The sequence below is a fragment of the Penicillium canescens genome (assembly GCF_028828765.1).
Source record: "Penicillium canescens strain IBT 15451 chromosome Unknown utg000004l_segment0_segment0, whole genome shotgun sequence".
Taxonomy (NCBI): Eukaryota; Fungi; Ascomycota; class Eurotiomycetes; order Eurotiales; family Aspergillaceae; genus Penicillium; species Penicillium canescens.
Window position 1 is genome coordinate 239,278 of NW_026703966.1, and position 26,082 is coordinate 265,359.

At 49.9% G+C, this 26,082-nt stretch overlaps 10 protein-coding genes across 10 annotated transcripts; 6 read left to right on the top strand and 4 right to left on the bottom strand.

Annotated features, from left to right (window-relative positions):
- Positions 1-154: 154 nt before the first annotated feature.
- Positions 155-3,735, bottom strand: N7446_005496 (WD repeat-containing protein). The gene is made up of 4 exons (XM_058514244.1): positions 3,405-3,735; positions 746-3,354; positions 445-695; positions 155-390 (listed from the first exon to the last, which is right to left on the bottom strand). Exons 1-4 carry the CDS (start codon positions 3,560-3,562, stop codon positions 217-219), a joined length of 3,192 nt encoding a protein of 1,063 aa, XP_058371422.1. The 5' UTR covers positions 3,563-3,735; the 3' UTR covers positions 155-216.
- Positions 3,736-4,711: 976 nt separating this feature from the next.
- On the bottom strand, positions 4,712-6,289 carry N7446_005497 (uncharacterized protein; the record flags this gene model as incomplete). The annotated part of the gene is made up of 3 exons (XM_058514245.1): positions 4,712-5,515; positions 5,638-6,174; positions 6,242-6,289. The coding sequence occupies 3 exons, from the start codon at positions 6,287-6,289 to the stop codon at positions 4,712-4,714; spliced, it is 1,389 nt and encodes a 462-aa protein (XP_058371423.1).
- Positions 6,290-6,653: 364 nt separating this feature from the next.
- N7446_005498 (6-phosphogluconolactonase) lies at positions 6,654-7,454 on the bottom strand (the record flags this gene model as incomplete). The annotated part of the gene is made up of 1 exon (XM_058514246.1): positions 6,654-7,454. One exon carries the CDS (start codon positions 7,452-7,454, stop codon positions 6,654-6,656), a length of 801 nt encoding a protein of 266 aa, XP_058371424.1.
- Positions 7,455-9,454: 2,000 nt separating this feature from the next.
- On the top strand, positions 9,455-11,125 carry N7446_005499 (RNA-binding protein; the record flags this gene model as incomplete). Its single annotated transcript, XM_058514247.1, has 6 exons — positions 9,455-9,717; positions 9,773-9,999; positions 10,044-10,200; positions 10,257-10,428; positions 10,472-10,606; positions 10,639-11,125. Exons 2-6 carry the CDS (start codon positions 9,931-9,933, stop codon positions 11,123-11,125), a joined length of 1,020 nt encoding a protein of 339 aa, XP_058371425.1. The 5' UTR covers positions 9,455-9,717; positions 9,773-9,930.
- A 1,431-nt stretch (positions 11,126-12,556) lies between these two features.
- On the top strand, positions 12,557-13,463 carry N7446_005500 (uncharacterized protein; the record flags this gene model as incomplete). The annotated part of the gene is made up of 3 exons (XM_058514248.1): positions 12,557-12,923; positions 13,005-13,331; positions 13,405-13,463. The coding sequence occupies 3 exons, from the start codon at positions 12,557-12,559 to the stop codon at positions 13,461-13,463; spliced, it is 753 nt and encodes a 250-aa protein (XP_058371426.1).
- A 138-nt stretch (positions 13,464-13,601) lies between these two features.
- Positions 13,602-15,286, top strand: N7446_005501 (uncharacterized protein; the record flags this gene model as incomplete). The annotated part of the gene is made up of 2 exons (XM_058514249.1): positions 13,602-13,740; positions 13,776-15,286. 2 exons carry the CDS (start codon positions 13,602-13,604, stop codon positions 15,284-15,286), a joined length of 1,650 nt encoding a protein of 549 aa, XP_058371427.1.
- A 1,333-nt stretch (positions 15,287-16,619) lies between these two features.
- Positions 16,620-18,399, top strand: N7446_005502 (glutamate decarboxylase; the record flags this gene model as incomplete). Its single annotated transcript, XM_058514250.1, has 5 exons — positions 16,620-16,833; positions 16,884-16,942; positions 17,006-17,337; positions 17,410-18,240; positions 18,297-18,399. The coding sequence occupies 5 exons, from the start codon at positions 16,620-16,622 to the stop codon at positions 18,397-18,399; spliced, it is 1,539 nt and encodes a 512-aa protein (XP_058371428.1).
- Positions 18,400-18,822: 423 nt separating this feature from the next.
- N7446_005503 (uncharacterized protein) lies at positions 18,823-20,110 on the top strand (the record flags this gene model as incomplete). The annotated part of the gene is made up of 5 exons (XM_058514251.1): positions 18,823-19,099; positions 19,147-19,177; positions 19,229-19,326; positions 19,376-19,628; positions 19,676-20,110. The coding sequence occupies exons 1-5, from the start codon at positions 18,939-18,941 to the stop codon at positions 20,108-20,110; spliced, it is 978 nt and encodes a 325-aa protein (XP_058371429.1). The 5' UTR covers positions 18,823-18,938.
- Positions 20,111-20,787: 677 nt separating this feature from the next.
- N7446_005504 (uncharacterized protein) lies at positions 20,788-22,655 on the top strand (the record flags this gene model as incomplete). Its single annotated transcript, XM_058514252.1, has 2 exons — positions 20,788-21,535; positions 21,583-22,655. The coding sequence occupies 2 exons, from the start codon at positions 20,788-20,790 to the stop codon at positions 22,653-22,655; spliced, it is 1,821 nt and encodes a 606-aa protein (XP_058371430.1).
- Positions 22,656-24,174: 1,519 nt separating this feature from the next.
- Positions 24,175-26,082, bottom strand: N7446_005505 (putative choline sulfatase; the record flags this gene model as incomplete). The annotated part of the gene is given in 3 exon segments (XM_058514253.1): positions 24,175-24,483; positions 24,495-25,532; positions 25,579-26,082. The coding sequence occupies 3 exon segments, from the start codon at positions 25,987-25,989 to the stop codon at positions 24,175-24,177; spliced, it is 1,758 nt and encodes a 585-aa protein (XP_058371431.1). The 5' UTR covers positions 25,990-26,082.

The window sequence follows — 26,082 nt, forward strand, 5'->3', positions numbered from 1 at the left end:
CCAAGCAAGCTAGGTTGCATTTGTTAGATTAACTAGCTAGTCCACGTAATAATAACCATGCGATCCATACAGTTTCTCATACACCTCAGGCCAATCTATTCCTGACAGAAACAGAAGAAAAAAATATAAATGAAGTTCATGCCAAGTCATTCGACTGGGAAACTGAAGGGAAACAGTGGTGCCATCTTCTGCAAATGCAGATCCAGCTCACATCACCTACAAAATATCAGCACTGACAACATACGAACAGCCTGGGAAAATTGTGCTCACCGAACAATTATCATCCAAAACAACGGTTGTATCCCCATCGGATGCACCTAGACCCTCCATTCCTCCAAGGCCGCCTTGTCGACCCCGTAGAGTAGCAGCCAGGCGAGCAAGCATGCTCCGCTGTATAGACAGTCAGAAAGGACAGAACATTTAATAGAAACATTGAAAACATACAGTAATGTAGGCCTCACTCATGCCTCCACGACGTTCCACATCATTTTCGCTCATGATACGATAACTATCGTGGATTCGCTTGCGGCTTTCCAGACCACCGGTATGAGTAACTCCAGGTCTGTTACCTCTGAAGTCAGGATCAAGGATATTGATACCGAGACTAGCATCGGATTGAGCGGTGCGGTCTGGCGAGAAGATCTTGATGGTATTATCAATTCCTGAAGCGGCAATCATCGGTTCGTACGGGTGGCCTGTAAGAAATGTTAATCCTCATGTTCAGTGCACATAGAGAGAGACATACCTTGCACAACGTTGACAACCTCACTGTCACCTTCCAAGATATTGACCAGGTGTGACGTTTTGCGATCCCATATAAAGATATGCCCCGAATCGCTACCACTGACAACATACTCATCATTCAACCCGAAATAATTGACATCCTTGACAGTCTTGATGTTACAATGGCCTCGATAGCTTCGCATGTGAGACGAGCAAGGTGTGTTGAGTTCAACTTTTTCTTGCCGAGATCTGCGAAGGGCATATCTTCGAGTAGTGGTCTCGTCGTCATCGTCGTCATCATCACTGCCATCGCGATGTTCATCTTCGTCCGATGAGTCCAGGGCCCAGCCATCCTCGCCTTCATCACTCGAGCCTGCTTCGTTGTCATCACTGTCACTCTGACTTGCATCGGAGTCTGTATCGGGGGCGGCTTGATCGGCTTGGCGTGAAGAACCAGCTCTCACCAACTCAATTTGCCGAATATTTTCTTCTTCCACATTAGGATCGATATCATCTTGATCCCTCTCCGGCTCCGAGTCACTCTCCGAATCGTCTGTCGTGGTATGTAATCCACCAAACGCATTGTTTACGAAAGTGTAGTTCACTCCACTACCAGCCTCCATCAAGATCCCTCTGCCCACACGGAGAAGCCAGAACCTCTTTGCGGAAGCACGATCAAGAGAGCGGACTTGTGAGGAAGGATTTGAGACCCGACGCCTGTCAAATCGAGCTGCCGAACCTCCAAGATCTTCCAAGGGCAATTTGACGGCGTTTCCAAAGGCAGTGACGGCAGCCCGTTGGCTCTGGAACAGAAAGCGGGTACTGTTATGCTCAAATCGTGAAGCGTCCACATTCACAATGGGTGTATCGCTCGCTAATTCGAGGATGTAAGGGATCAGCACACTGTCGATAGCATCGTCCCCGGACTCGTCCGGGATTGGATACCGGTCATGAACTCGCCCTCGTCGAGGGCCACTGCCACGACGGAAGCCTTCCAACAGCCGGGGTCTGCCGCCCTGCAGCCAGAGAAGGATCGCCCGGAGGAAATCGTAGCAGAATTGAGATTTTCGATCAATATGTGTCTCCTCGCCTGGCGCAGGCCGAATCATTCCAAGCTCAGGAGATGGATCTATCCCTCCTAATTCTTGAGCGAGGTTGCCTGCAGCCTGGACAAATCTCCAGGATGACTCGCGGTTTCGGCGGAGAGACTGTTGGAAGGTAACGATCTCGCTAGTCGGATTCAGAGGATAGCTCCATTCGCGCATCACATTATCCATCTTTAGAAGGGTTGTAGTAGCGGTTTGTGAAGCTGAAAAGAAAGCATCCGAGTAACGGTCAGACTCAGCGTCGGCAGAGTCTGTGGCCTCCCGTGCAGTGGCTTCCAAGGAGAACAGAGTCTTCCGAAGTTTTACCAACCCCTTCGCGATCTCCATGCTCAATCGCTGAGCATCACTCAACACGGAATACCGAGCCCGCTCGAGTATATCCTCCGGGGTCTCAAGGACACTATCCGACAACGATGGGAAAGGAACATCTTCAGCTTCGCCATTCTCATATTGAATCCTAAAAGTATCTGGCTCGCCCGACCGGCGACGCGATTGATGCCGGCCGCCACTTCCCTGAGACTCAGGCGTTGCAGGCTTCTGGCGCTTTCGCTTGCGACTTCGTGAGCTCCGACGAGCCCGTCCATTTTTGCCTTTGATTGGTTTCTTGTCCTTCATTTCTGCGGCGTCTGGACTGCGGATCAAATCGAAACTGTAGATGTGATCTCCGGACCAACTGACAATCATCTCATTTGGGTTTGCATCACTGATTTTACACGCCGTGATGTGCCCGTCATCGAGATGTCTCATGCGACGTTTGCCACCCGGTGCAAATCTCCGCACACATCGCGTCGCCTTGCCCATTTCCTCGTCATCGATACCGACAGCACCCCTCTCGGCATAGGTGTCTCGACCAAGCATCCGTCTGTCATGTAAGAAACAGTGCAGGTGCGCACCACCCAGAGCGATGTAATGAGGTTGACTAGGGGAGCAGGAGATCGTGTTGAGATCCAAGCTGTATGGCTTGTAGGAGATGAGAGGAGGCGGCACATTAGAGTCGTCATGGTTCAAACCCGGTCGGTATGCCATGAAGCCCTGGCCACCTCGTGGCGGAGGATATGCACTAGAAGGAAGCCGCAAATCCCACTGTCGGACCTCGCCATCCTCAGAACAAGTGAGGAAAAGATACGGCGAAGACTCCGTAACAATGCGCTTCACGCGATCGGCATGACTCCGATAAACCCTGGCATTGGTATTGCCATCACTTAGATACCGCGCGCCACTGAAGAATTCACTGAAGCGTCGACTCCGAGCAGAGGCCTCAAATGCGGAGGTGGCGGCAGTATTCCTGCTCCCGCTGGAGTATTCAATATCGAAAACGCGCACTTGCGAATCACCGGCGCATGTAATCACAGTCCCATCATTCGATTGTGGCATAAACTTTACCGAGAAGATGTTGGCCTTATGTCCGGTGAAGACGGTAGTATTAAGCGCAAATGGAGCATTCGAGGATTCGGGTTGGTATGAATAGATATTGAGATGCTGATCATCCGAGCCGGATGCTAGGAGCTGGCCTGATCGCGACCAACTGAAGCTGTTAGCACGTAACACAACCTGTGATAAACTAGCTGAACACACCTGAGAGCATTGACACATCCTGTGTGTCCACCGAGCTCATTCACAATGTCGAGATCATTGACCCATTCCTTTGAGCCGTAAATTCCCCGAAGCCCGGAATATGCTGACCGCTCCCCGCATTCCCTGCGCCAAAGGCGATCGTACAGCGAGTCTTTCATAATGATGAAAAAGGCAAGATTGGTTAGGTATGATCGACCATTATGAGCGGAAGTGGGGACCTCTTTGGTTACAGTGAACGGAGCTGTATATGACGTCAGGGGACGATATTCACATCACAAGTAAGTGAAAATGTGAAGAGATGAAGATGGAGAAGAAAGAGAAGAGAAGAGAGCAGAACACGAACAAGAACTGGTGGAGCTTGTAACTGAGCGTCATCCGGGGTCTGGATTGACGCTGACTCAGCATTTGTATGGCCTCACAATACATGAGACACGCGAGGTCGCGACAGACATACGTCAAGTCTAAGACTTCAACACACTACGGAACATGGATGCTTACATTACAAGAATCCTCTTCTCCAAGCTCGAGCCACTGGCCCAAAGAATGATGAAAAGAAAAGAGTCCACGAATGGAGAGTGCTAAAAATTACGCCTGTCAATGACCCGAAAGCCCCATTGAACGAACTGGTCCGCCGCGCAGTGCAATGCAGGGGCCAATCTGTGGTGAGCCTGCCTTGATGAACCCACCCAAACATTAAAGGATGAAGAAGAAAGAAAAAAAAAGAGGAAGATAAGTGAGAAGAGCGAGTTTATATACTGGTGTAGGGGCGCTAGTCGAGGCGCTAGACGGAAATGTCGAACGTTGATTGGAGGAACTGTACGGTACTTAATTCTAACTAGATGTCCGCATAGTAAATAGAAGTACCTTAGATCCATGATGGCTGATGCTCGGGGCATCCTGTATTGTCAAGAAATGCATGCATTTTTACCGATTAATGCATTGGAAATACAATGACTGCATGAGATCTAATTAGGTCTAGCAGGTGGAGAGGGGGTCCGAATAGCTTCCATGGGGGTTCTATTGTGGCCCTTTATTGAATAGTGAGTCCTACCAAACACGTCTTTAAAATCATCAGGGCATGTTTTTACACCAGAGACTGAATTTCCTCCCTCCAAAGTTTAGAGAACATCACCAAATCCCCACGTCCGCCCAACTAGGAAATACGGGATCGTAGAATACTGTACACTCAACCACATAGCTTGATATAATGTTCCCTACAGGTGGAGAGAAAGCACTTGTACAGTGGTTCTTATTTCCGTATCACATATTACATTGCGAATTACAGGATGCCTATCTACACGGTAAAGCTAACTCCTCCACACCCCAACTCGGGGAGCTCTCATCTCTCTCGGAGATCCTGCGAGTTGTGTCGCAAGAAGACTGACGGAATCTCTCTCCGAGCGCACCACCTCTGCCTCGAGTGTTCGTATTACACGAATCTCTTGTGTCATGAGCTGTATCAATTCTCCCAGATTCAGGATCACCCTCGTAAGGGCAGCTCCTTCCAGTTGTTCCACATGGCCGAAGCCCAGGATGTCAAGGGTTTGTAAATGGCGTGTACAGAGCTCCAGTTTGAGATTCAACTCACGTAGTGACTCCTTCCAGCTGCGTGGTAAGGGGTCAATGAAGACACCGGCATCACTCTTGTTCACTTCACGGTTCTGGCGAATGAACTCGGCGTGGTCAATCCAATCCTCAAACGATTTGACAGCACAGGAGTATTTCCCACTTCCTTCAGCAGCAACCATATCGGAAACGTCTTGTATAACCTGTGATAGAATTTGAATTTGCTCAGAAAAGTCATGTGGACCATGATGCTCCTGGCAACTAGAAAGCCAAAGACCAAGAGCCTGTGCATTAAGCTCACACTGGCGTCGCGTTTCATCTGCTATCAACGACCGGTATTGACCAGCTACTTCATCGTACTTCTTGCGTAGATGGGTCTCCGAAGCAGACATCCACTCAGCCTGCCTCTGTAACGAACTGGAATGGAACAAGCTTAATTGAAGGAGTTCAGTCTGTAGAGCTGTAATGTCCGGCCACGACGCAGGAATCAATAGATTGCCTGTGTCGATTGCATCCGCAACAGGCGTCGGAGGCTTGGATGATTTCTGGGGGAGTAGTGTTGCTGGTATGTGGAAAATTGGGCTCGTGACTTTTGAGGAGATGGCGGCCCTGGCTCGATCTTTGTAGTTGGCACCATCTGACTCCGATGCCGGGCATGGCCTCTCACCGTAGGTCGTGGCTGGGTAGCGCTGACAGGCTGTCTAAGGGAAGAGGAGCGGGTTGGTCGTGGCGGGGGTGGCATGTCGGTCTTTTTAGGCGAGGGAGGTCTTCTGGATGGAGGAGGCTGGACTGGAGCTCTGACTGGCGGTTTTCGGGGTGACGGGGGTGTGGCCGAGCTCTTTGGTGGGATAATAGGTTTCGCGGGCGTCTTCAAGGCGGGTCGCATGAGGCTTTGTCGGCGGTTGAGTAATGTCGTAGGCTTCGCGGCCGAAGAGTCTGGTCGTCCCATTTTCTTGTCTGGGGATCTATCTCGTCTTGTCGGTGACGGATCCCCGCGTGGGAGCTTGCTGGGCTGAAGCCGCTGACCGGTTGGACGGTCTGTCAGGGTATTGCGCTGAGGGAGCTGAGTCCTCCCACGGGCTCCATTGTCTTTCGGGGCCTCGACCAGCGAGGAGTTCGATGATGAGCGGCTCTTCTCATTCTCAGTCGTTTCTCTTCCAGCGGTGGGTAAAGGTTTCGTGGTAGGTCGTGCTATATTGGAGGTCTGCGCAATTAGTATGGTTTCATAGGTATCGGTGGGTTGGGAGTGCACATAGGAGCCCTCCACTGACCTGTTTACGTGGCTCGCGCAGCGAGGCTGAGCGTGTAGGAATAGGCATCGTCAAGTCATAAAGGCATCGCTGGAGTGTTGTTTGTTTAGGGATCGAGTGAATCTTGGTCGCGATCTCCCTGGTCCGTGCGCAACTTTACTCTGAGGGCTGGCGATGTTCAATTCAAAAACAAAGAAAAGAACTATGGATAAGCGATCAGGTCTATTAAATTACCTCTCGCAAGCCTTACAGTTGGCCACAGCTATTATAAGTTCTTATCGGTTGCTTTTCTTCGGTTTATTCATCCCAGCTTTGCTTTAGCTGGATTCCAAATATGCTCAAGTATACTTAAAACGATGGGTAATTGGAGAATCTCATTCTATATCGTAGCCTACCAAAAACAGCCAAGTATGACAAAATCACTTTTGGTACCTCACAGACTTCCACGACGGGGGAAGGAGACTCCGTCAATTGCCGGGTGATCGGTGAACCAGCTGACCTTCTCACCTGCACCCTGGTTGACCAGAGCAGAGGGTAGGCTGCTACCCTCATCAAGGTCAAAGATCTGCTTGAGAATCTCCTTCTTGCCCGCACCAGTAGCGACAAAGGCGATGTTGATGGCGTGCGTCACAACAGGCAGAGTAAGGGTAATACGCTTGGGAGGAGGTTTGGGCGAGTTGGTCTCGGCAGCAACCCAGGCGTCCTTCTCACGGAGCAGCTCATGACCAGGGAAGAGCGAGCAGGTGTGGCCATCGGGACCGCAGCCGAGCAGAATGAGGTCGAACACTGGCAGCTTGACGCTATCCTTGGCGGCGAATTCGCGCATCAGATCCTCCTGGTAGAGGTCGGCCAGCTCCTGGGGGTCGTCATCGTGGACGTGCTTCTCGTCGATGGGGTGGATGACCGGAGTACCGAGCTCCGCGGGGATCTTTGCGATGAGCTCATCCTTCAGGAGGCGGTAGTTGCTCTCTTCATCGTCGAGAGGTACAGCACGCTCATCAGCGAAGAAGATGTGCCACTTGTCGAACTGAGGAGTGTCTTCGGGGGTGCCATTGCTGGGGGCAAGAAGGGCTTTAGCCAGGTTGGCGGGGAGGGAACCACCAGAAACAGCGAGGCGGAAGCTATGGTGACGGTTCAGGGCGGTGTTTTGGGCACGGAGGACGTAGACGCGCAATTGCTGAGCCAACGCATCAGAGTTGGGAAAGCTGAAGAGGTTGGGGTGTGCGGTGGCCATGAGGGGCAATGGTGGGGTGATCAGAACAAAGTGAAAGTGACACAATAGACGTGACGATCTCGATATTGAATGAAATTAGATTGGACCCGATGATTGGTAGTTGTATGTATGATTGGATAGTTGTGTGATTGCAGAGAGAAAGCTAAGAGAGAGAAAAGCCAAGAGCCGGATGAAGAGGTATGACGTTGCGAGTGTGTATCCGCCGCCTCCATTTGCGGGTTTGCGAGTCTCCATCACTATCTGTGTATCGCCACACCTTATTCGACCTCATCGTGCTTGTGTATACTGGTGCACACTGATTGTGTCTGCACTGTCTACGTATTCCTCCCTAATTGGGCCTACTGCATAGCCGGATCTTAGCTATGACGGCATTGTGCATATATACTCAAGGGAGAAGCGACCGTTGACAGAATGATTGAATGATCTTCGGAAGTGTTGGAGATCATGGGAGATCATCCAAAAGACTTGATTTATACAGTGGAACACATCCATGTCGTCAAATCTGTGAATTTCCATGGGTAGGGTAAAGGAGGAGCCTGGGTGAGATGCTTAGCGCCAACACCCATGCGCATGAGGGGGATCAGGCAGACAGATCTTCAGGTTATAAAGTGCGTGGAGTCCCTAGTCCCTAGGGCTCCTTAGTTTCTCAAATCTCTAAATTGCGTTCATCCTTGAAAGGGGGCTATCACGTCCTATAAAATATGACCCTTGGCTTTGCCCCCTTCTTCCTCCAAACATGACTTCTCCTCTTCAGATTTCGTCTCTCCCAAGGCCCTCAGGCCCTACCTCTGCCCCAGTTCTCGATGTCGTCAGGTGTAGCAGGTGTCAACAATCTCTCAGCCTGGCGGGTCACTCGGGCTCCGCTGTTCAGTTCGGCATGAACTCCTATTATTGCAACCGCTGTGCCTCCAAAGTTGGCTTCGGGCGATGATATCGGATCACAACGATGCTGGCTATCCTTACCTCCCGAACGCGACCCACATAATTCCTTTGACTTCGACTTCGATTTCGCCCCAAATCCGAGAATGTGGCTGTGCAGGCACAGCCTGATCGAAGAAACACTCTCCCGGATAATCTCCAGACACTGAAATGGGCACAGGAAGTCGTGCTTGGAGACATTTCCCGGTCGGCATTGCAACACATGCAGTCATATGCCGGGCACATGGGTGTTTATGACCTATCTTTTCTAGGCACAGCCTACATGTACCCCCTTTCTTTTCCTCTTAAGATATCCTGTTTAGCGACTGTATTGTTTAGCCTGTCTTATAACTATATTATACTTAGATCACTTCAGTCCTCATGACGTACAACTGTTTAATAATGAGTTCATTCCCCTACCCGGTGCTTTGGTCGTGTGTCGCCATAGTTCCTTAGGTTGTGCTACACACTCTACTGGAATGGTCACTTGACTTGTATTTTTCTGCAAGCTATGCTTAATATAGTCAGCGTACGAAGATCTGCTAAGTTATACTAGTATGTGCCAGTTTATCATAGCTGCAGTGTAACCCGTAAATACCTCGTCTGTGCGTCTTAGGACTTGTTCATTGCAGGTCAGCCAGCCATAGCATCCCCTCTGCAGGTACTCATGAACCGCTCAATAACGACAATGGATAGCTCCAAAAAGCAAATCCAATAAGTTGCAACCATTTTGCAGGAGCCCCGCTCGATCGACGACCCGAGAATATTTCGTTCTTATTGCTTTTTTATGGACTTCACTGGTCCCCGATCTGATGGACATGCAGCCAATGTGATGAATACAGGCGCGCGCAGGTCCACTCTGCACGTCCGATCCGGATCTAGCGGTGTAACGCGCATGCTAGCAAGTCAAAGATTGAATTCCCCTCCCCAGTGTACACGGGTCTATCCGGGCAATCAGATGGAGCAGCAAGAAGCAAAGAATCCACAGATCCAATGCCTGGACTATTTCCCTGATGCCATTTCCCTGTAATTCGGTTGTGCATTCTAGAGGGAAAATGACATATCGCTGCAACAGGAGGGGAATTCCGCTGATCTGACTGGCTGCTGCTGCTCGTCTGGCGTTGCCATTCGTCGAGATATGCAGCTCGGTCTGCTTGCAAGAGGACTATCGTGTGGGAATGACTAGTATCCTACATGTGGAATTTTTTTTATTGTCATCATGGCAGCTCTTGTGAAACATCTATGCTTCCTATTTTCTTTTCTCCAGGCTTTATAATACGACTGTCCATCGCCCAGCTAGTTTATCTCTGCATGTTGATCAGACCAATTCGTTGCCTTGCATTTCGTAAGTTGTGACGATTGCCTATGATGTTATGTTCTTCTGTTAATATCTACTCGAGCTCACCCACTGACAGCGGATTCTGAACTCAACTGAACGCTTGGTCGGACAAGCCTATTTCGCAACGAAAGCTACGGGCTTTTGCAGAGCAACGACGCCTCAAGACATCCTCGGAGTTAACGGCAGATCAGACTTCCCGACTTGCATTATCTAGTTGCCATGCCTTTCCGTGAGAAAGCTCGCCCAAAACGCAGATCCGATGATGAATTTGTCGTGTTTCTTCAAGGAGTAAGCGTCACCGAATCATGCATAGAAAGAAACTCACAATTTAGATTCCTCCACATTGCCGTTGGCAGGAACTTAAAGATTTAGTGCGTCAAACAGCTCTGCATATTCGTCAAGCTGTTGTATATGATGACAGCCACGGCTTTCCCACCGGACTCGGTCAGATTATAGTCAAGAACGAGGATGAAGCGTGGAGAACATATCGTACGTCCTTCCACTGGTCCTTTCCACTCTTTGATCTTCAATTTAACCCAGATCAGACCGACTTTCCACCAACGGATGGGATGGCCAAAGTTTGGTTGTTACGCTCGCGCGGACAAGCACACCAACCAAGCCCATCGCTGGACCGACCAGAAGCCCAATGCACTACTCTGGTCATTCCACGCCGCCGCTAGGGAATGCGAAATTTCCTCCATCGCCTGTTTCACCTGAGTATGTCGCCTCCTTCTTGGTTGCGATCAGGCTGACCAGTTAGATCTACCCATGCTAGTCCAACTTTCTCATACCCCGAGTACGGCGTAATGATGGCGCCAATGCCCATGGCCCCGTTCATGCCCATGATGCCAGATCTCGCTCCTATGCAGTTCCCTCCGTCTCCAGTGATGGGTGGGTATGAGCCGCCATACTGGAACATAGGGCCAGGATATCCAATGTCGCCGATGCATGGCAGCTTCGACACGAACCGCTATCACAAGTCTCCGCCTACCCCAGACTCGCACGCTGGGGGTGCAAATACCGAGGAATTATTCTGGAGAATCTGAATGCCTCTACTCAACGCGCCGACCTAGAGAACCTCCTCCAAACAGCCGGAACCGTCGAGCAGAGCCACGTAACAAAGAACCAAGGCCAAGCGCAGGGTCTGGCTACCATGCAAACAGTTGAGGAGGCACAGCGAGCAGTTTACATGTTCAACAACATTGTCTTCATGGGCTCTCGGATTCGCGCAACGGTCGACCGACGGGAGAGTTTCGACAGTTCGGATGCTGATTCGGATTTTGGAAAAGAGAGTTGGAGTGGGACCTTCACCCCAGTCAAGGCTGGTCGCGTTGATACTTGCAAGCCACTTGTGGTGGATGGTTCGGGCCTTGCGAGTCGGTTGGAGATGTTGTCTACTTCTGCGCCGACATAGCTTATAGTGGACAATACCTCCGACGAATTTACAAGTAATCCTTTCAACACAACTGTCTTCATATTTGATCTCATGTCTTGCTATTCAAATCCATTGCTAGTCCTCCAGATGCTTACTCCGCCGCAATCAGATACAAATCTCCATGTCTCCCTCGAATCTAATCTCTTGGTAGACACGAGTCGGTTTAAGCCCTTCTTATCGTCACAGTGCAAATGCCAGGTTTTGCCATAGTCATCAAAAGCAAATAGCAGCGCTCCAACCAACACACCAATCATTCTTGGTGCAAATGTCCGCGCTGCAGGGCACTGAAATGGTGAAGATCCATAAGGCATGAACGCTTCTTTTTGTTCCATCGTCAAAGCCACCCAACGTCTAGGGTGGAATACCAACGCATCAGGACCCCAGATATCAGATCTGGTGTGACATCCCTCGATATCAGCAGCCAGGATCTGATGCGAAGCACCCGCACCTTGACTGAATTGATACGCGCGGTGCACCCACCACTTCCACAACTCCACAATGTCTTCCTCTCGTCAAATTTTCCTCAAAGTGCTTGTGAGACCACGTAGTAGTCGCTAGGTTATAGTAGGTAAGCGAAGTAGATGGCCCAGTTATGCGTGAAGTACAATAGGTTGTGTATTGTAAGAGACTGAACGCTGGTCTCAGGGGAGACCAGCGGGGAAGGTTTATATACAAGAACTGGCCCATTCGGGCCGGGATATCTATTCTCTGTGCGCCTTGAGGCATCAATGTCGCGATTACCTTACGAATACTGCATGAAACCGGGTCTATAGATGATCCGTCGGCATAGCTTATGTAACTAGAATGGACCCATAAATAGTGAGAAATAGGGGTAATGGAAATACAGAGTCATTTACATCTCCAATTGGGTGGATACAGGACAAATCGTGACAATCAAGCCATGCCTCAGGCCGGGTCAACATCCTCAGTCAGGTATTGGTCCTGACAGTTCGTCCCTAAAGGATTTACTAATAATCTAATATCTAGGAGTGATGAATTGGGGCTTATAAATAATGGAATTCGTCCTTGTGAGATACACGAGGAAGGGAAAATTAAGAATACAGAAATTGGGAAGGAAATAGGCCGAGTCTCGTGACCTAACCCAAACTTCCTGGCCCTCTTGCCTTACGCCCTTTTCCTGCCCGTCACCCCGTGCCCCTTAATCAGGCAGATCATCAACCACATCCCTCCTGAGTTCATTTCATCTTTTTTCATTACAGTCAGCTTGTCAGAGATCCATTCTGAAACTGTTCTATCGTCAGGGACTCCATCCGAGAGATCATACGTGCGGGTGGCGCCCAGTCACGAACGTGGTTGGTTGTATCCAGCAGGATCCCGCCCGTCAGGGTCCACCTCAGGGGCCCAAACCACTCACAATTCCACATCTATCCACCAATCAACTCTGTCACAATGGCATCCAAACACCTTCCCCTATGCCAGGATGTTGTCGCACAAGAGGAACTCCGCAAGTTCAAAGAAGAGGCCAAAAAGCAGGACGAAATACATTCCAAACTCGCAAAAACGATCATCAACGACATCGTTCAATCTACGTTCGATGAACTTGCAAAAGGCGAACACGATGGCCCGTACTGGGATTTTCTTGCCCGCTCACAAAACGAACTTGTGGAATCTGCGGAGAAATTGACTGTCAGGCTTACATTTGCTGATGTGCAAGTGGATCAAGTTCAGAGATGGTTTCAGCTCACGCTTGAGAAGTTGTCAGCCCCTCGGGATTGGCAAGGTCCCCATGAGGAAGTCCAGATACCACAATGCGCAGGTAAGCCCACCCACGGTTCTTTTCCCTAGCGCTTTCGTGTATTTCTGGGTAGGGACTAACAGATCATAGTTGACACATTAGCTATGATCGATAGAGGCATGGCCCGAGCAGAGACGATGAACGAAGCTGCAGTACGCTGCCGTTTGAATATCGTTCTGTTTTCAGCCCTTGATATTGTGATGCAAACGCCGTTAGATGGCCGCTGGCCTCTTAATCTCCAAACTGAGACCCCCCTCGTTTCGAGACCTTTCCGTTTTCGTGGCAAATCACACCAGACGCATGGTATCTGTGACTATACCCTCTGGTACGGGGACCAGTCTATCTCAAAGGCGATCAATCTAATAATCGTGGAGGCTAAAAAGAAGGGCTCTTGTGACTCAGGAATAGCCCAATGCCTAGGCTACATGGGTATGTTTCTCGAATCTAGTCTCTGTTAAAACCTTTCTGACAGTTCTAATCTCTAAAAGCCACCGTTCATCAGGAACGGAAGGCAAGCCGACCGTGCCGCAGTACTACCGTGTACGGGGTGGCAACAGATAGTTATAAGTTCACGTTCCTACGTATCAACCAGAAGAGTGAATGGGCGGAGTTCACAATCAACACCAATCAAGGGGAGAGGTATGACGAAGTTATGTCAATGCTTGCTTTCATCATGCGTGAGGCTATTAGCCTCTCTCCATGTTCGTCCCGAATGGCTTCGTAGGACGTTTCAATGGAGGAATTCCCGTGATCGTTTTGGCCGCCGTAACCTTGTTGACATCTCAGAAAATGGAACCGTACCGGCGAGCCCTAGAGAAACCCGTGGCTAGCATGGAGAGTTATTCTTACCTATTTTGTATTTATAGTTCCAAGGTTGCTTCTCTCCCTCGCGTGTCGACTCGAGACGCTCCCCTCACTGGCACATCGACTTCTTCCTCGAGTACTACAGTGAGCTGTCAAAGAAGAGCAAATCTGGCAAGCCCCTGTGGGAACGCAAGGAAAAGATCTTTGACTGGATGGGTGAGAAATGGCATCTAGGATGGGCAACCGGATGGGCGACCTCCGGCGATATGTTAAATGACAACGGATATCGCGGCCAGACAATCCGGCAGGAGAACCGGATCAGAAACGACGATTATGACATTCCTTTCTTTCGAGATTCTCAGATGAACCCTGACGACCCGAGGGAGCACCGATGGCGTCTTATCGAGAGAATGGATGGTAGTGAGTTCAGATTCCTGAACGATGTGACCAAGTGCCATGAAAAAGCCTTCCAGAATGGATCAATCGGTTCGGTCGAACATCTGCAAGAACGAATGGCGTCTCTCCTTAGGACTTGCGATTTCATGGACCACGTCAAGGCCCAAATTCATGCAGAATTTGGAAGCCTGAGTTTCAATCTTCAGGACGTACGCTCCTTGGCCCGGACCAACAAAGAAATAGGGGAAGATCTTAAGAAAGTGATTTCTAGCAAACTGTTAGAGGAAACCACAACCTCGCAGAAACTTGGGGACCTCTTCTTCCCCACAATCCTTCAGGCTCAAGAGGATTCTTCGACCACCTCTATCGACTTTCTACGTGACGACTGGTCTGAAGTAGACATTTTTACCTGGGAACGCACCCAGCGTTTGCGCTCGAAACCAGACTTGGCGCGCGAGAAAGCTACTCGGCACGAACTGGCCCAAATCCTAGAATACACGGCTGAGGAGGTGAATCTGGTGGAACCTCCGGAGCCAACTGTGAAAGGGAAGTCTAAGAAGCAGCTTCCGAAAGAACCTCAGGAGGGCGACGCTAGCGAGGACGAAGAAGCCATTGAAATGAGCGGAGCAAACAAGGATGAGGAGACTAGCGGAGCTACTGAATCCAGCGAAGAGGATGCTACCGACGCTGAAAGTGAAGTCGAGATGGAAACACTGCTCACGGGCCCTATTCCTGGATGTGATCCCAGAAAGCTATTCCCTCGGACTATGCAGATACTCGTCCAAGGTGTTCCAGAGATCGGACTCCTCGAAGGCCTCTGGCTAGTTTCCCAAGGAGCCGATCAGGAAATAACCAACCTTCGCATGAATTACGATGCTCCTATTTTAGATCCTGTTTCCAAAGAAGACCGCAACCGGTGCGTCCGAGATTACAATCGAGGATATCGAATCTTGACAATAGACGCAAAGAACAGAAAGAAGGTTCAACAAGGTCTCCACAAACCGCATTCCAAGAAAACCCAGCACGACCGACCTACTTCATCGTCGCCGTCACAGCTCGCTACTGCGCCTCCAGGCATCTCCTTGGTCAATCCGCTCCGCGGCACGCATCCTCGAACTGATTTTCTGGAATCACGGGACCGCCCCACTCCACCGCTGTCGCAGTCTACTCCTGTGTCAGACTGACCCTAAGAAACCTTCCTCCAAAGGTATGGAACGTCGGCCAGCCTCGCCTTCGCCATCCTCTTCTCAGAAACCTCCTGCCGCAGCGAGTGCCGATAACTCTGATCTCATGATGCAAATTCTCGAGGCAGTCTAGGCGCAAGGAAAGCGACTGGAGAAGCTAGAAAAGAAAAAGAGAAAGTGAACGGAGGGGTTCACAAATGCAATTTCCGCGACACCAAAGCAGCCGCCAGAACTCTGTGCACCGGGTCCCTTTTCTGTGTCTGATTCGTTATCAAATTTGGCTTTTTCCCTATCAATTCTTTTCTCTCTTATGGGCGAGGCGCCCAGGGCCGGGCTGGGGATCTCTGACAGGCTGATCATGAACAGCGAGGGATTCCGAGTCACGGGGTCGTCATGTGACCCACGGACGTTATTTCCAGTTTTTGTATCCATAGTTTCCTTCTCTCTCCTCTCTCTGAGTGCCCATCAGAAAGATTCATTTTATCGTCAATCCATCTCCACTCATCAATTTCTCATCCAAGTAAACCCTCAGAAGCATCCTGGGAAAATTACTCGAAGTCTTCAGAGTATCCGATCGTGGAATTACCACGCGGGGTGGATTCGGGAGCGGACGTGGTTGGTTGGAGAGTGAATCCACCTCGCGGCACCTGAGTTCAGAGGCTCCTCCCGTCAAGTACGTTCTTCTTCGTGCCTTTTATTATCAACTGACAATCTCTAGATGTGTGAGTCCATGGTGACTTCGTGTCGATCCACCCAATCACCCACCATCTCATGTTTCATGAAGTGCTCAACCCGTCGGGTGTCCGGTTTGGAAGTGTAGAAATCTACGGTGGTGATCGAGATTTCTGCAAATGAGGTTGCGGAATCCATATGCGTGGGACAAGAGAGATCCACTGATAAGCTCTGAGTGGGACTCTTGGACTTCGTATATCCACCGCGGACCGTGACGTGGCCATATCGACTCGGATGGTGTCGGATCCCACTGCCAAGCTTTGACCAAGCTTTAGCATCAAGGATCGTCCGTAGGCATATGTAACGGAGATTATTTAAATGAGATATTCAATAACAGAAACAAAGTAAAAGAGCACATGAGGAAGTATGGAAAAGAGAGAAAAAGAACATTGGGGGAATTGAGACTTGGAAGGTAAGCAGAGTAAACAAGCTGGTGGTTCGATCACAGCAGGTACGTCACTGATCCCCCGCACAATTCACAAGCGGTTTGTTCGTTTCTTATATCCCTCTATTCCCCGACTTGCTGCTTAACTTTTCTCAATTCTTTTCTCCCTCTTTCCTCTCCCTTCTCAACCTCCTCTTTCCCTCCCATCCCGCAGATATGGTTCATCTCGCAAGTGTCAAGAAGGACCATGAGGTCGTTCCCTTAGCTTCCCGCAAACTTGAGTCCATCGAGACTATCCCGGCAGTGGATGACAGTAACACCTACTCGGACAATGTTTATGGCTCCCGCTTTGCTGCTGAACATCTGCCGCAGCATGAAATGCCCGAGCGAGAGATGCCTCCCCAGGTTGCCGCTCGCATGATCAAGGATGGTCAGTCTTACGTGCACGCGTCTATCTCCCCTGTTCTAACTGCTTTATAGACCTTTCTCTTGATGGCACACCGTCGCTCAATTTAGCAACGTTTGTGACATCATTTATGGTATGGCCCTTCCCGGGTTTCACCGACATATCCCTGGATCGGGACTGATGCAGTGAGGAACAGGAACCGGAAATCGAGCAGATCATGACCGAGTCTCTCAACAAGAACTTCATCGACTACGAGGAATACCCCCATACTGTTGAGCTGCATAACCGTTGTGTGAACATGATTGCTCGCCTTTACCATGCGCCCACGGATGGAGAGGAAAACGCGATGGGAACATCCACGGTGGGGTCCTCTGAAGCCATTATGCTTTCGGTGCTGGCGATGAAGAAGCGCTGGCAGAACAAACGCAAAGCCGATGGCAAAGATTATTCCAATCCAAACCTCATTTTTTCCAGTTCAGTGCAGGTATGCTGGGAGAAGGCATGTCGCTATATGGAGATTGAAGAACGGTTTGTTATTGCCCACGACTTTATATAGGCACGTTTACATATCCATAGTACTGACCATTTTGCTGTGTAAAGCTACGTCTACTGCACCAACACTCGATTTGTGATCGACCCCAAGGAGGCAGTCGACTTGGTCGATGAAAATACTATTGGAATATGTGCCATCCTTGGCTCTACCTACACCGGTGAATATGAGGATGTCAAGGCGATCAATAATTTGCTGATCGAACGCGATATTGACTGTGCGATTCATGTCGATGCGGCCAGTGGTGGCTTCGTGGCTCCCTTCGTTAAGCCAGACTTGGAATGGGATTTCCGATTGGAAAAGGTCGTTTCGATCAACGTCTCAGGTCACAAGTACGGTCTAGTTTATCCTGGTGTTGGTTGGGCGATCTGGCGCTCGCCTGCGTTTTTGGATAAAGATCTAGTCTTCAACATCAACTACCTCGGTGCGGACCAATCCAGCTTTACGTTGAACTTCTCCAAGGGTGCTTCACACATCATTGGTCAATACTATCAATTGATCCGCCTGGGTAAGCATGGTTATCGTTCGATCATGACCAACATTACCCGTGTCAGCGACTACATGGCATCAGAGCTGCAGAAGATGGGCATGATTCTCATGAGCCAGACTCGTGGCAATGGCCTGCCTCTAGTGGCCTTCCATCTTCCTCCGAATGCCGATAGGGTGTACGATGAGTTCGCTATTGCCCACCAACTGCGTGAGCGGGGCTGGATTGTTCCGGCATACACCATGGCTCCTCATTGCGATAAATTGAAGATGCTTCGTATGGTCATCCGGGAAGATTTCAGTATGGCCCGCGCGGACAGTTTACTGGAGGATTTCAAGCTTGCTATTCAAACTCTAGATTCTATGGATCAGGCTTTGATTACCAAGTATCAGATGTATGTACCCAGCTCATCCAGGAAGACTGTTACCGAGTTACTGACATTTTCAACAGACACAAGCGAGCCCCTCGTCATCACCATGACACACACCAACACTACAAAAACGAGAAGCACTCGCTCCAGGGTAAGACTGGCAAGACACATGGTGTCTGCTAGACGCGGGTAGATTACATCCGAGACCATACTTAGCTGGTAGTACAGCCTCGTGCATTGGAAGTATCTGATTCGAATCTCGATCAGATTCACGATGATATGTATGAACTTTACCTTCTTAGCTTTGCTTCTATACAATTGCGACTATTCATATGCCCCAAAGTGCAAACACTTGATTAAAGTATACATCTTGCCAATGCAGATTCGACGCCCCGATTTAGCTCCTTGCAAGTATAGACGTTTGCGCGTAGTTCAATTGCATCATATGATAGACTGATCCCTTTATTGTGCTGCTATTTGACTCGCTCCAAGAAAAGACTGACAAGATACATGGAGTCTGTTCATCGTTAGATATTTTTGAACGCTTCCGTTGCTGTTTCAACGACACTTTCACAAGAAAAGGAGTCGTACTTTGGGATGCATGGTGTTCAGTTGCCCCAACTATAGTCTTTGCTCAAATTCCTCGTTGACGTCATGTATACGAAGTATAGTGACTGTCCTTGAGGTTCTCCTCGGCACTCAATTCTCCCACAACATAAATAATGCAGCGTATTTCTGTTAATCTACAGAATCAATTTCATACCACGTGGGAGTTCCTATCCCTCGCTGAACAACCCCCAGCCAAAACGACCAAGTTCCATCCATCTAGGCCAGGCTCGGAAAATGCATCACTCTTCTTCGTGGGCAGGGTTTGTACGATTATGTTGGTTCTGTGTCCAGAACTCAAGTAGCATAGGCTAATTGACACAGCGAGTGGCATGGCACTCGGGTGATGACTGACGTTAGTTTTTATCAGAAGTTCATGTCCATACTCTCAGACTCACCTTAGCAGCCCAACTTTACTCCAGAACGAGGTGCCACCAGCATATGCCTCACGAATCCAGCTGTTGATCTACACAGCCTACCCCGGATTGATCTCGTTCTTCTCTCGTATGCTCCATAACAAGGATTCCACGCAATGAGCATCTGACATCTTCAGAGACCGCTTTGATCCGAAGGTCGAGGCCTCACTCAGGCGTGATCTTCCCATTGTTACTACTCCACAAGTCAAGACACATCTAATCTCGAAAGACCAAGGATCATTCACTTCAGTGTTTGCACTTCGCCCATTCGAGCATGTTGATATTCACATTGAAAGCACGGACGGGCCGAAACAGCCTCGACTGCGTGTGACAGGGATGCCAGGGAAAGACGTAGCTTCAAAGCGGCTGTTGCATGCATTGACCCATACTGTACGTCGAGTTCTATCTCCAATCAGATCTGGTCTAACAACATGAAGATTCCACCGACCAACGGATGGATGCTTGAGCTGGGCTATGGCACTCCCGATACATCTGATTTTACCTGCAGCTATCGCATCTATATCTCCGGGAACACCTTTGCTACCAAAAAGCTCCAAGAAGTTGCTCGCCGTTACGAAGGACAGCCAATTAACCTGATGCTCGCAAATCTCGGCGGGACGACCATCCCCTCGTTTCTGGCAGGACGAATCATGGAGCCGCTGGCCTCGACCGTCGACATAGATGCTGAGGACTGTCTCAAGATAATACAGTTAATCAAGCCCGACCTCACGATCCCCATCCACGATGTTGACTTTGACGTATTTAGAAGCTCGTTGGAAGACTTCCAACGCATGGTTGAGGCAGCAGGATTATCTGATAAGCTTTTGGTTCTAGATCGGGGGGACGAGTATCGCTTCCATGTTAGAGGTTAGAGGATAACCAGCCCTTTCAAAAAGGACAGACTATATCCCTTCGCCGACCATGCTCGGCGGCGAGATGATAGAATTATACTAAAACCATTAAATTACCTGGTAGGCGAGTAGATACCACATCTTATTAATATTTAAACTCTATATAAACATGAGGTTATAGGGGCATATATAGGGGGCAAAGAGAAAGCAGTATGAAAGGTTGCAATTTGTTATGCTGTATATAGGTCGAGGACCCTCCTTGGCTGAGCGTCTCTCGTACAAAATACGAGGCCCGGTCGGAATGTGCCCAATATATGCCGCTTCCAATATAGTTCGGTTCACGGAGTACGCATGAACTGTCTGACTCCCGTATTCAGGGATTACCTGACTCCACTGAGTGGATCTTGATAGATTTGAATTGGGGGCCATTTGTAGGCGTATACGAACCTCATGTTCTCGCTACGGGGGCAAGATGCACCTATGCCCAGTAAATTGACTATTCATTCTTTCCGATCTTTCAAACTGTAGATAAAGAGATGGTGATTTGCGTGGTACTTAGTCTGTGCTATGGAATAAAATGAGCATAACCTCCTTTCGTACGTGTGGCGCATTGTTTACGCCTATATATAGCAGCCAATCACTATTTGGTGGGATCGACCCAGCAGCCTCACTCTCTCCTCCTCTTCGTGTTCACAGCAATGCAGTTATTTAAAAGAAAATCGCCTTCGAACGCTCGCACTCATCACTCTGTGCGCAGTACCGAACACCTGGCCGATCACCCGCAGGATTCCTCTGTCAGCTCTCTTGGTCGCTCCAACACTCAGAAACTCTCGCGCGACCGACCGACTGTCTCTTTACGACCACCCTCCGTCTCTTTCAAAGGGAAACCCATATCCAACCCCATATCCAATCCGAGTTCGCCCCGAGTCGCGCATCCGGACGACGAGAGCGAAGTTGTGGCCCAGTTTCGACCGCATTCTGAGAACCCCTCACCAGTGACCTTTGAACGCCCGGCGTCTATCGCAATCCAACCAGTCCAACGAGGACCGCGACCAACTCATCCTGCTCATCAGGATCACGACTGGTCACAGCCGCAGCTACCCAGCCAGCCAGCTCCCCTCCAGCGATCTGTCACCGACTTGGACTCGCCGCGATACCAAACCTATCGACCCTTCACCCCCCAGGAACCGGTATTGCACTCCCGGCCCCCATCTCGTTACGAGCCGCTTTCCCCAGAGACATATCCTGATGCCATGCAGTCCACACAGGCCCAGGGCCAATTCCAGTCAGAGCAACAATCAGCTCCCCCGGACTCGAGTCGGCCGGGTAGTGACACCATGCCAGATCCCGGTCGAGGCACGCCTACACACCGCCGCGAGGACTCTGGGGAAATCGATGTTCGCGATATCGATGTTCGCGCCTTGATTCAGAAACACGATGAGCTCCGTGAGTACTTCCTCGGCTTAGGCAAAGGAGAATGCTAACCATAACAGAGGCCAAATACTCCAAGGTGAAACGCTATTACTTCGAGAAAGATGCGCAGGTACAGCATCTTCAGAATACGGTTGCACACCAACGCATGGCTGTCTCGCGCACGATCTTAGACGACTCGGAATATCAAAATCGCTTCGGAAGACTGGACGGAGCTATCAAAGACTTGGCTTTCTCAGTGCGGAAGGATTGGAAGGGTCTTCCTAAATGGCTTGAAGGGATGGTCACCGAAGGTGCGTTGAAGGTCGGCATGAAGGAAATGACCGCGGTCGGACGAGCAGTGATAAGCCGATGGCTGGTGGAAGAAGTGTTCCAGCGCCATTTCCATCCAGGTTTAGATCCGGCATTCAGTGTGCAACTGAAGACCGTCGAGATGAACCTGCGACGGCAGCGACCGTCGTCCGATGAAGATCGCGAGAACGCCTCTGCTAGACTTTCCTACTGGCGCCGCACAACTCTCGACGGACTGGGTGACTCTATCATCGGGCCTGCTGCCGATGAACACCGTGCCGAGCTGGTCGAGCATCTCATCGTGGAACTTGCCACCTTCATGGGAACCCAACTACACGATAACGCGCAACCAGGGTTGGAAGCAGGTGTCCGCATGATCATCGAAAACTCAATCAACATTATCGAGAAAGTCCCTCTTGAGGCCCGCGATGTCTGCGTCGATTACTTCCCACCAGGCGTCTCGCTCGCCGAACAATACATGAAGGTCGAAGGCCAACTACCTCCGCTCAGCAATCCTCCCCCTCCAGTGACAGATTCAGAGCAGGTCGACGAGCCCGGAGAAGGCGATGCCTCATCTGGATCAACGGCGGCACCATCAGAGAACGTCTCGCCAGCACCAAAGCCACACAAGAAGTCAATGTTCGACACACTGATGGGCCGCAAGCCCGCACCCAACGATATGGCCCGTCCACCGGCTGCGTCTGGACCAGAGGAGAAGAACGAGCCAGCCGAGCCAGTACCCAGCAGCCCACGAATCCGCTTCGCAGCATTCCTAGCTGTGGAAGTCCGCGGCAAGGGCCCTGCAACGGTATTGGTCAAGGCGCCTGTGTGGTTAGTGGAGTAGAACACCTTATCTACATCACTGTAGGTAATTGGTACTGGATATAAAATGGATGGAAGTTGTATATACGGAACGGAAGCTGTCACATGCTGGCATGGCGACTATGATCATGACTGCGTATATCCCTTGATATCCCGATTCGTTTGACGTGCCAATGAGTTCGATTTGGCGAGATTTTCTTTTATCGAATATGTCCATAGAATCTGTGGATTATGACTGCTATGAATGGTTGAGATAAAGCGCTCAACCCGATATTTGAATGAATCATTCGTATTCCATATATCCATGTCCCTGTAAATTCAATATCTCTGTAGTCAATCCCAAGACCCTCAAGCATCATTCTGCTAAAGTACCAAGATCCAACCTTGTTTGCTAACAATTAATGAACTTAATGCGTCCACGGGTGTAATAGCTAATTCATCTCCAGTGACAGTGCGTCCACTCCAAAGTTCACGTACGTGTAGCCAGTGGAATGACCTGTTCATAACCCCCGCAATGAAACTACAAGCTCCATCTAGAGAGGAGATATAATCTCAACCTAGACAGATAAATACAAGTCCGATATCAGTGTAGTCTATTTTTCTGAAAGGTGGAGAGGCGATGGGTCGTATGACGACAGGCAACGGTTAGTGTGAGGGGAAGCTTGGTCGGTGTGGGGAAACGGGTCCGGGAAAGTATATATAATGTTAATTTGATGTCAAGGTTGACCTGAGGGTATATAGTTTGGAAGGTGGCATTGTTGATCAGTATCATAGCTGTGTGGTATATAATGGTTGATGCCATATTTGCGTGTTGGCCTGGAACCTACAACTTAATCTATTAAGACATGGAGACCGGCGAATATAATAGTTTGTGTCTTCCGGATTATATGCAAGATTAACATTTGCAGTGGCTCTGACAAAGAGAATCTCTCAAGTATGACTATTTTCATTGAAGGGTTTGGATATAAGTTACCCTCCAGGCAACAATGTCATTATCTATCTGTCGATCTATAACGTTACTATCTCAACACATGTATGAGACTAATGCATGCCTGGGAGGTTTCATATCCGACTACATCGCTTGGACGATTCGAAGGTGGCCCTCATTTCGTCTTCTTATCTTGTAAGATTACCACTCAAACATACATGACTCGAGTGCTACACTACCAACTCTTGACTCTACATCTCCTACTGATAACCAAAAGTGTAACCCTATGGACAGTCTGATTGTATTTACCACTCCAAACGGAGATCCAACAATATACAGGGCGATGACACCCCACCCGGGAAACCAAAAGCATAACTATATACAACAAAGAATCCATATGCAAATTGGGGAAACGAATAGTCCCGGGTATAGCGCCTCGCAATGTGAACGTGAACATGAACATGACCAAGAAAGAATGAAAGCCTAAAATGCGGAAAAAGTTTTGGCAATGCCGCAAAATGAAGTAGAAAAAAATCAGTGCTCAAACGAGAAATGCAGAGAGAAATGAAACAGATAAGGACCAAGGAACATTACAATGGTCTTGAGACTCAGTCTAGGCGGAGATCCCGTTGGCAGTGGCTGCCTGCTGCAACACACGAGGCCAGCGCGAGATGAGCTCCACGTCGTCGAGAGCGCCCTTGCCCTGATTGCGCACATATTGAGCGGATGCGTCAACGTGGGGTTGGAAATCCCAGAGGGATGGAGTTCCCTTAATCAGGGCAGAGTAGACGAGTCGGCGGCGACGCTGCGAGCACAAGACATCCTGGCGAATCTTCTCCAGATCCCAACGGTTGTTGGTTTCTTCGATGAAGAAGGCCAAGACCTTGGCGGGCTCAGTAGTGTTGGGCAATGCTGGTGCAAGCTTGGCTGGACTCGGGGTGCGAGGGGGGTAGGCGAGGGGAAGGGGTAGTCTGTCTGGGTGATGCGCTGAGGAATCGGCGATGCGTGTGGGGTTTCAATGGGAGTTGGCAGGTTGGCTGGTGCTGCCAGACTGGTTGGCTTGGCGACTGGTGCACGGGTCGAGTTGAATGGAATAGGCAGACCGGCCGCCAAGTTAATCTTCTCCTCGGGGTCGGTGGCCAGGTCGTACAGCATAGGCGGGTCGATGGCGGAGTAGATGAACTTCCAGCGGCCACGACGAATCATCATGAGAGGAGCTTGAGTGCCCTCTCCCATGTATTCACCGTAGACTGTGTCAGTGCGGAGACCTTCGCCGCCAGTCAGGTATGGCATCAAAGAGACACCATCAAGTGGCAATCCAGGGATAAGCTTGGCGCCTGCGAGATCGGCGAATGTGGGAAGGAGATCCATGGTAGAAACATTTTCGGAGACACGCTTCGGAGTGAAATGCTTGGGAGCATGAACGAGGAAAGGCACACGAGCCGAGTTCTCAAACCAGGTCATCTTGTACCACAAGCCACGCTCGCCAAGCATGTCACCGTGGTCACCGGTGAAAACAATAATAGTGTCGTCGGCAAGGCCAGTGTTGTCGAGGACCTTGAGCAGCTTGCCAATGTTGGTATCAACATATGTGCAAGCAGCATAGTATGCACGACGGGCAGCACGGATACGGTCATCAGGCATCTCCTTGTTAAACAAGTCAATGCACTTCAGCACACGCTGGGAATGGGCATCCTGCTGGTCGTGTGGGATAGCTCCGTTCTTAGGCAACGGGATCTCGACATCGTTGTACAAGTCCCAGAATTCCTTGGTCATAGCATAAGGGTCGTGTGGGTGGGTCATTGAGACTGTGAGACAGAAAGGCTGCTCGGTGCGCTGGCGCACGTGATCATACAAGTATTGCTGAGACTTGTAAATTACCTCCTCATCAAAATCCAATTGGTTAGTGCGGACAACAGGGCCCGCCTCCATGACTGAGGACATGTTGTGATACCAATCGGCACGGATGTCCTACATAATTAGCATGGTTCCACAGACAGGCGGAGAATTGACGTACCGGTTCATCCCAGTTGACGGACCAGCCGTAGTCACCGGGGTAGATATCACTCGTAAGACGCTGTTCATAACCGTGGAGCTGGTCCGGACCACAGAAGTGCATCTTTCCGGCGAGGGCTGTGTGGTAGCCCTCATTGCGGAGATAATGGGCATAGGTAGGGGTATCAGCCGGCAAGTCCGCGGCGTTATCGTAGGCGCCGATCTTCGATGGCAGTTGACCGCTGACCATGACGAAGCGAGATGGAGCACACAGTGGTGAGTTGCAGTAGGCCGAGTCGAAGACTACACCACCTTCGGCGAGGCGGTCTAGGTTGGGGGTCTTAATAGGGGAGGTCTTGTCGTGCAGAGACAACAAGGGCGCGGCCATCTGGTCCGCCATGATGTAGAGAATGTTAGGCTTCTTGGTCGCCATGATGTATATGCGTGGCAAGTACAAGTATGGGGAGAAGAAGCTTGAGCTGAATGATAGAGAAGAAGAAATCGAGGGGGCAAAGGGTGATGATAT

Excerpts from the sequence above, each read along its gene's own strand:
- N7446_005496 (XM_058514244.1), bottom strand. The coding sequence starts at position 3,562 with ATGAAAGACTCGCTGTACGATCGCCTTTGGCGCAGGGAATGCGGGGAG. Across the intron at positions 3,355-3,404 it reads GGATGTGTCAATGCTCTCAG|TTGGTCGCGATCAGGCCAGC; the intron begins GTGTGTTCAGCT and ends TAACAGCTTCAG. Across the intron at positions 391-444 it reads TGAGTGAGGCCTACATTACT|CGGAGCATGCTTGCTCGCCT; the intron begins GTATGTTTTCAA and ends CTGTCTATACAG.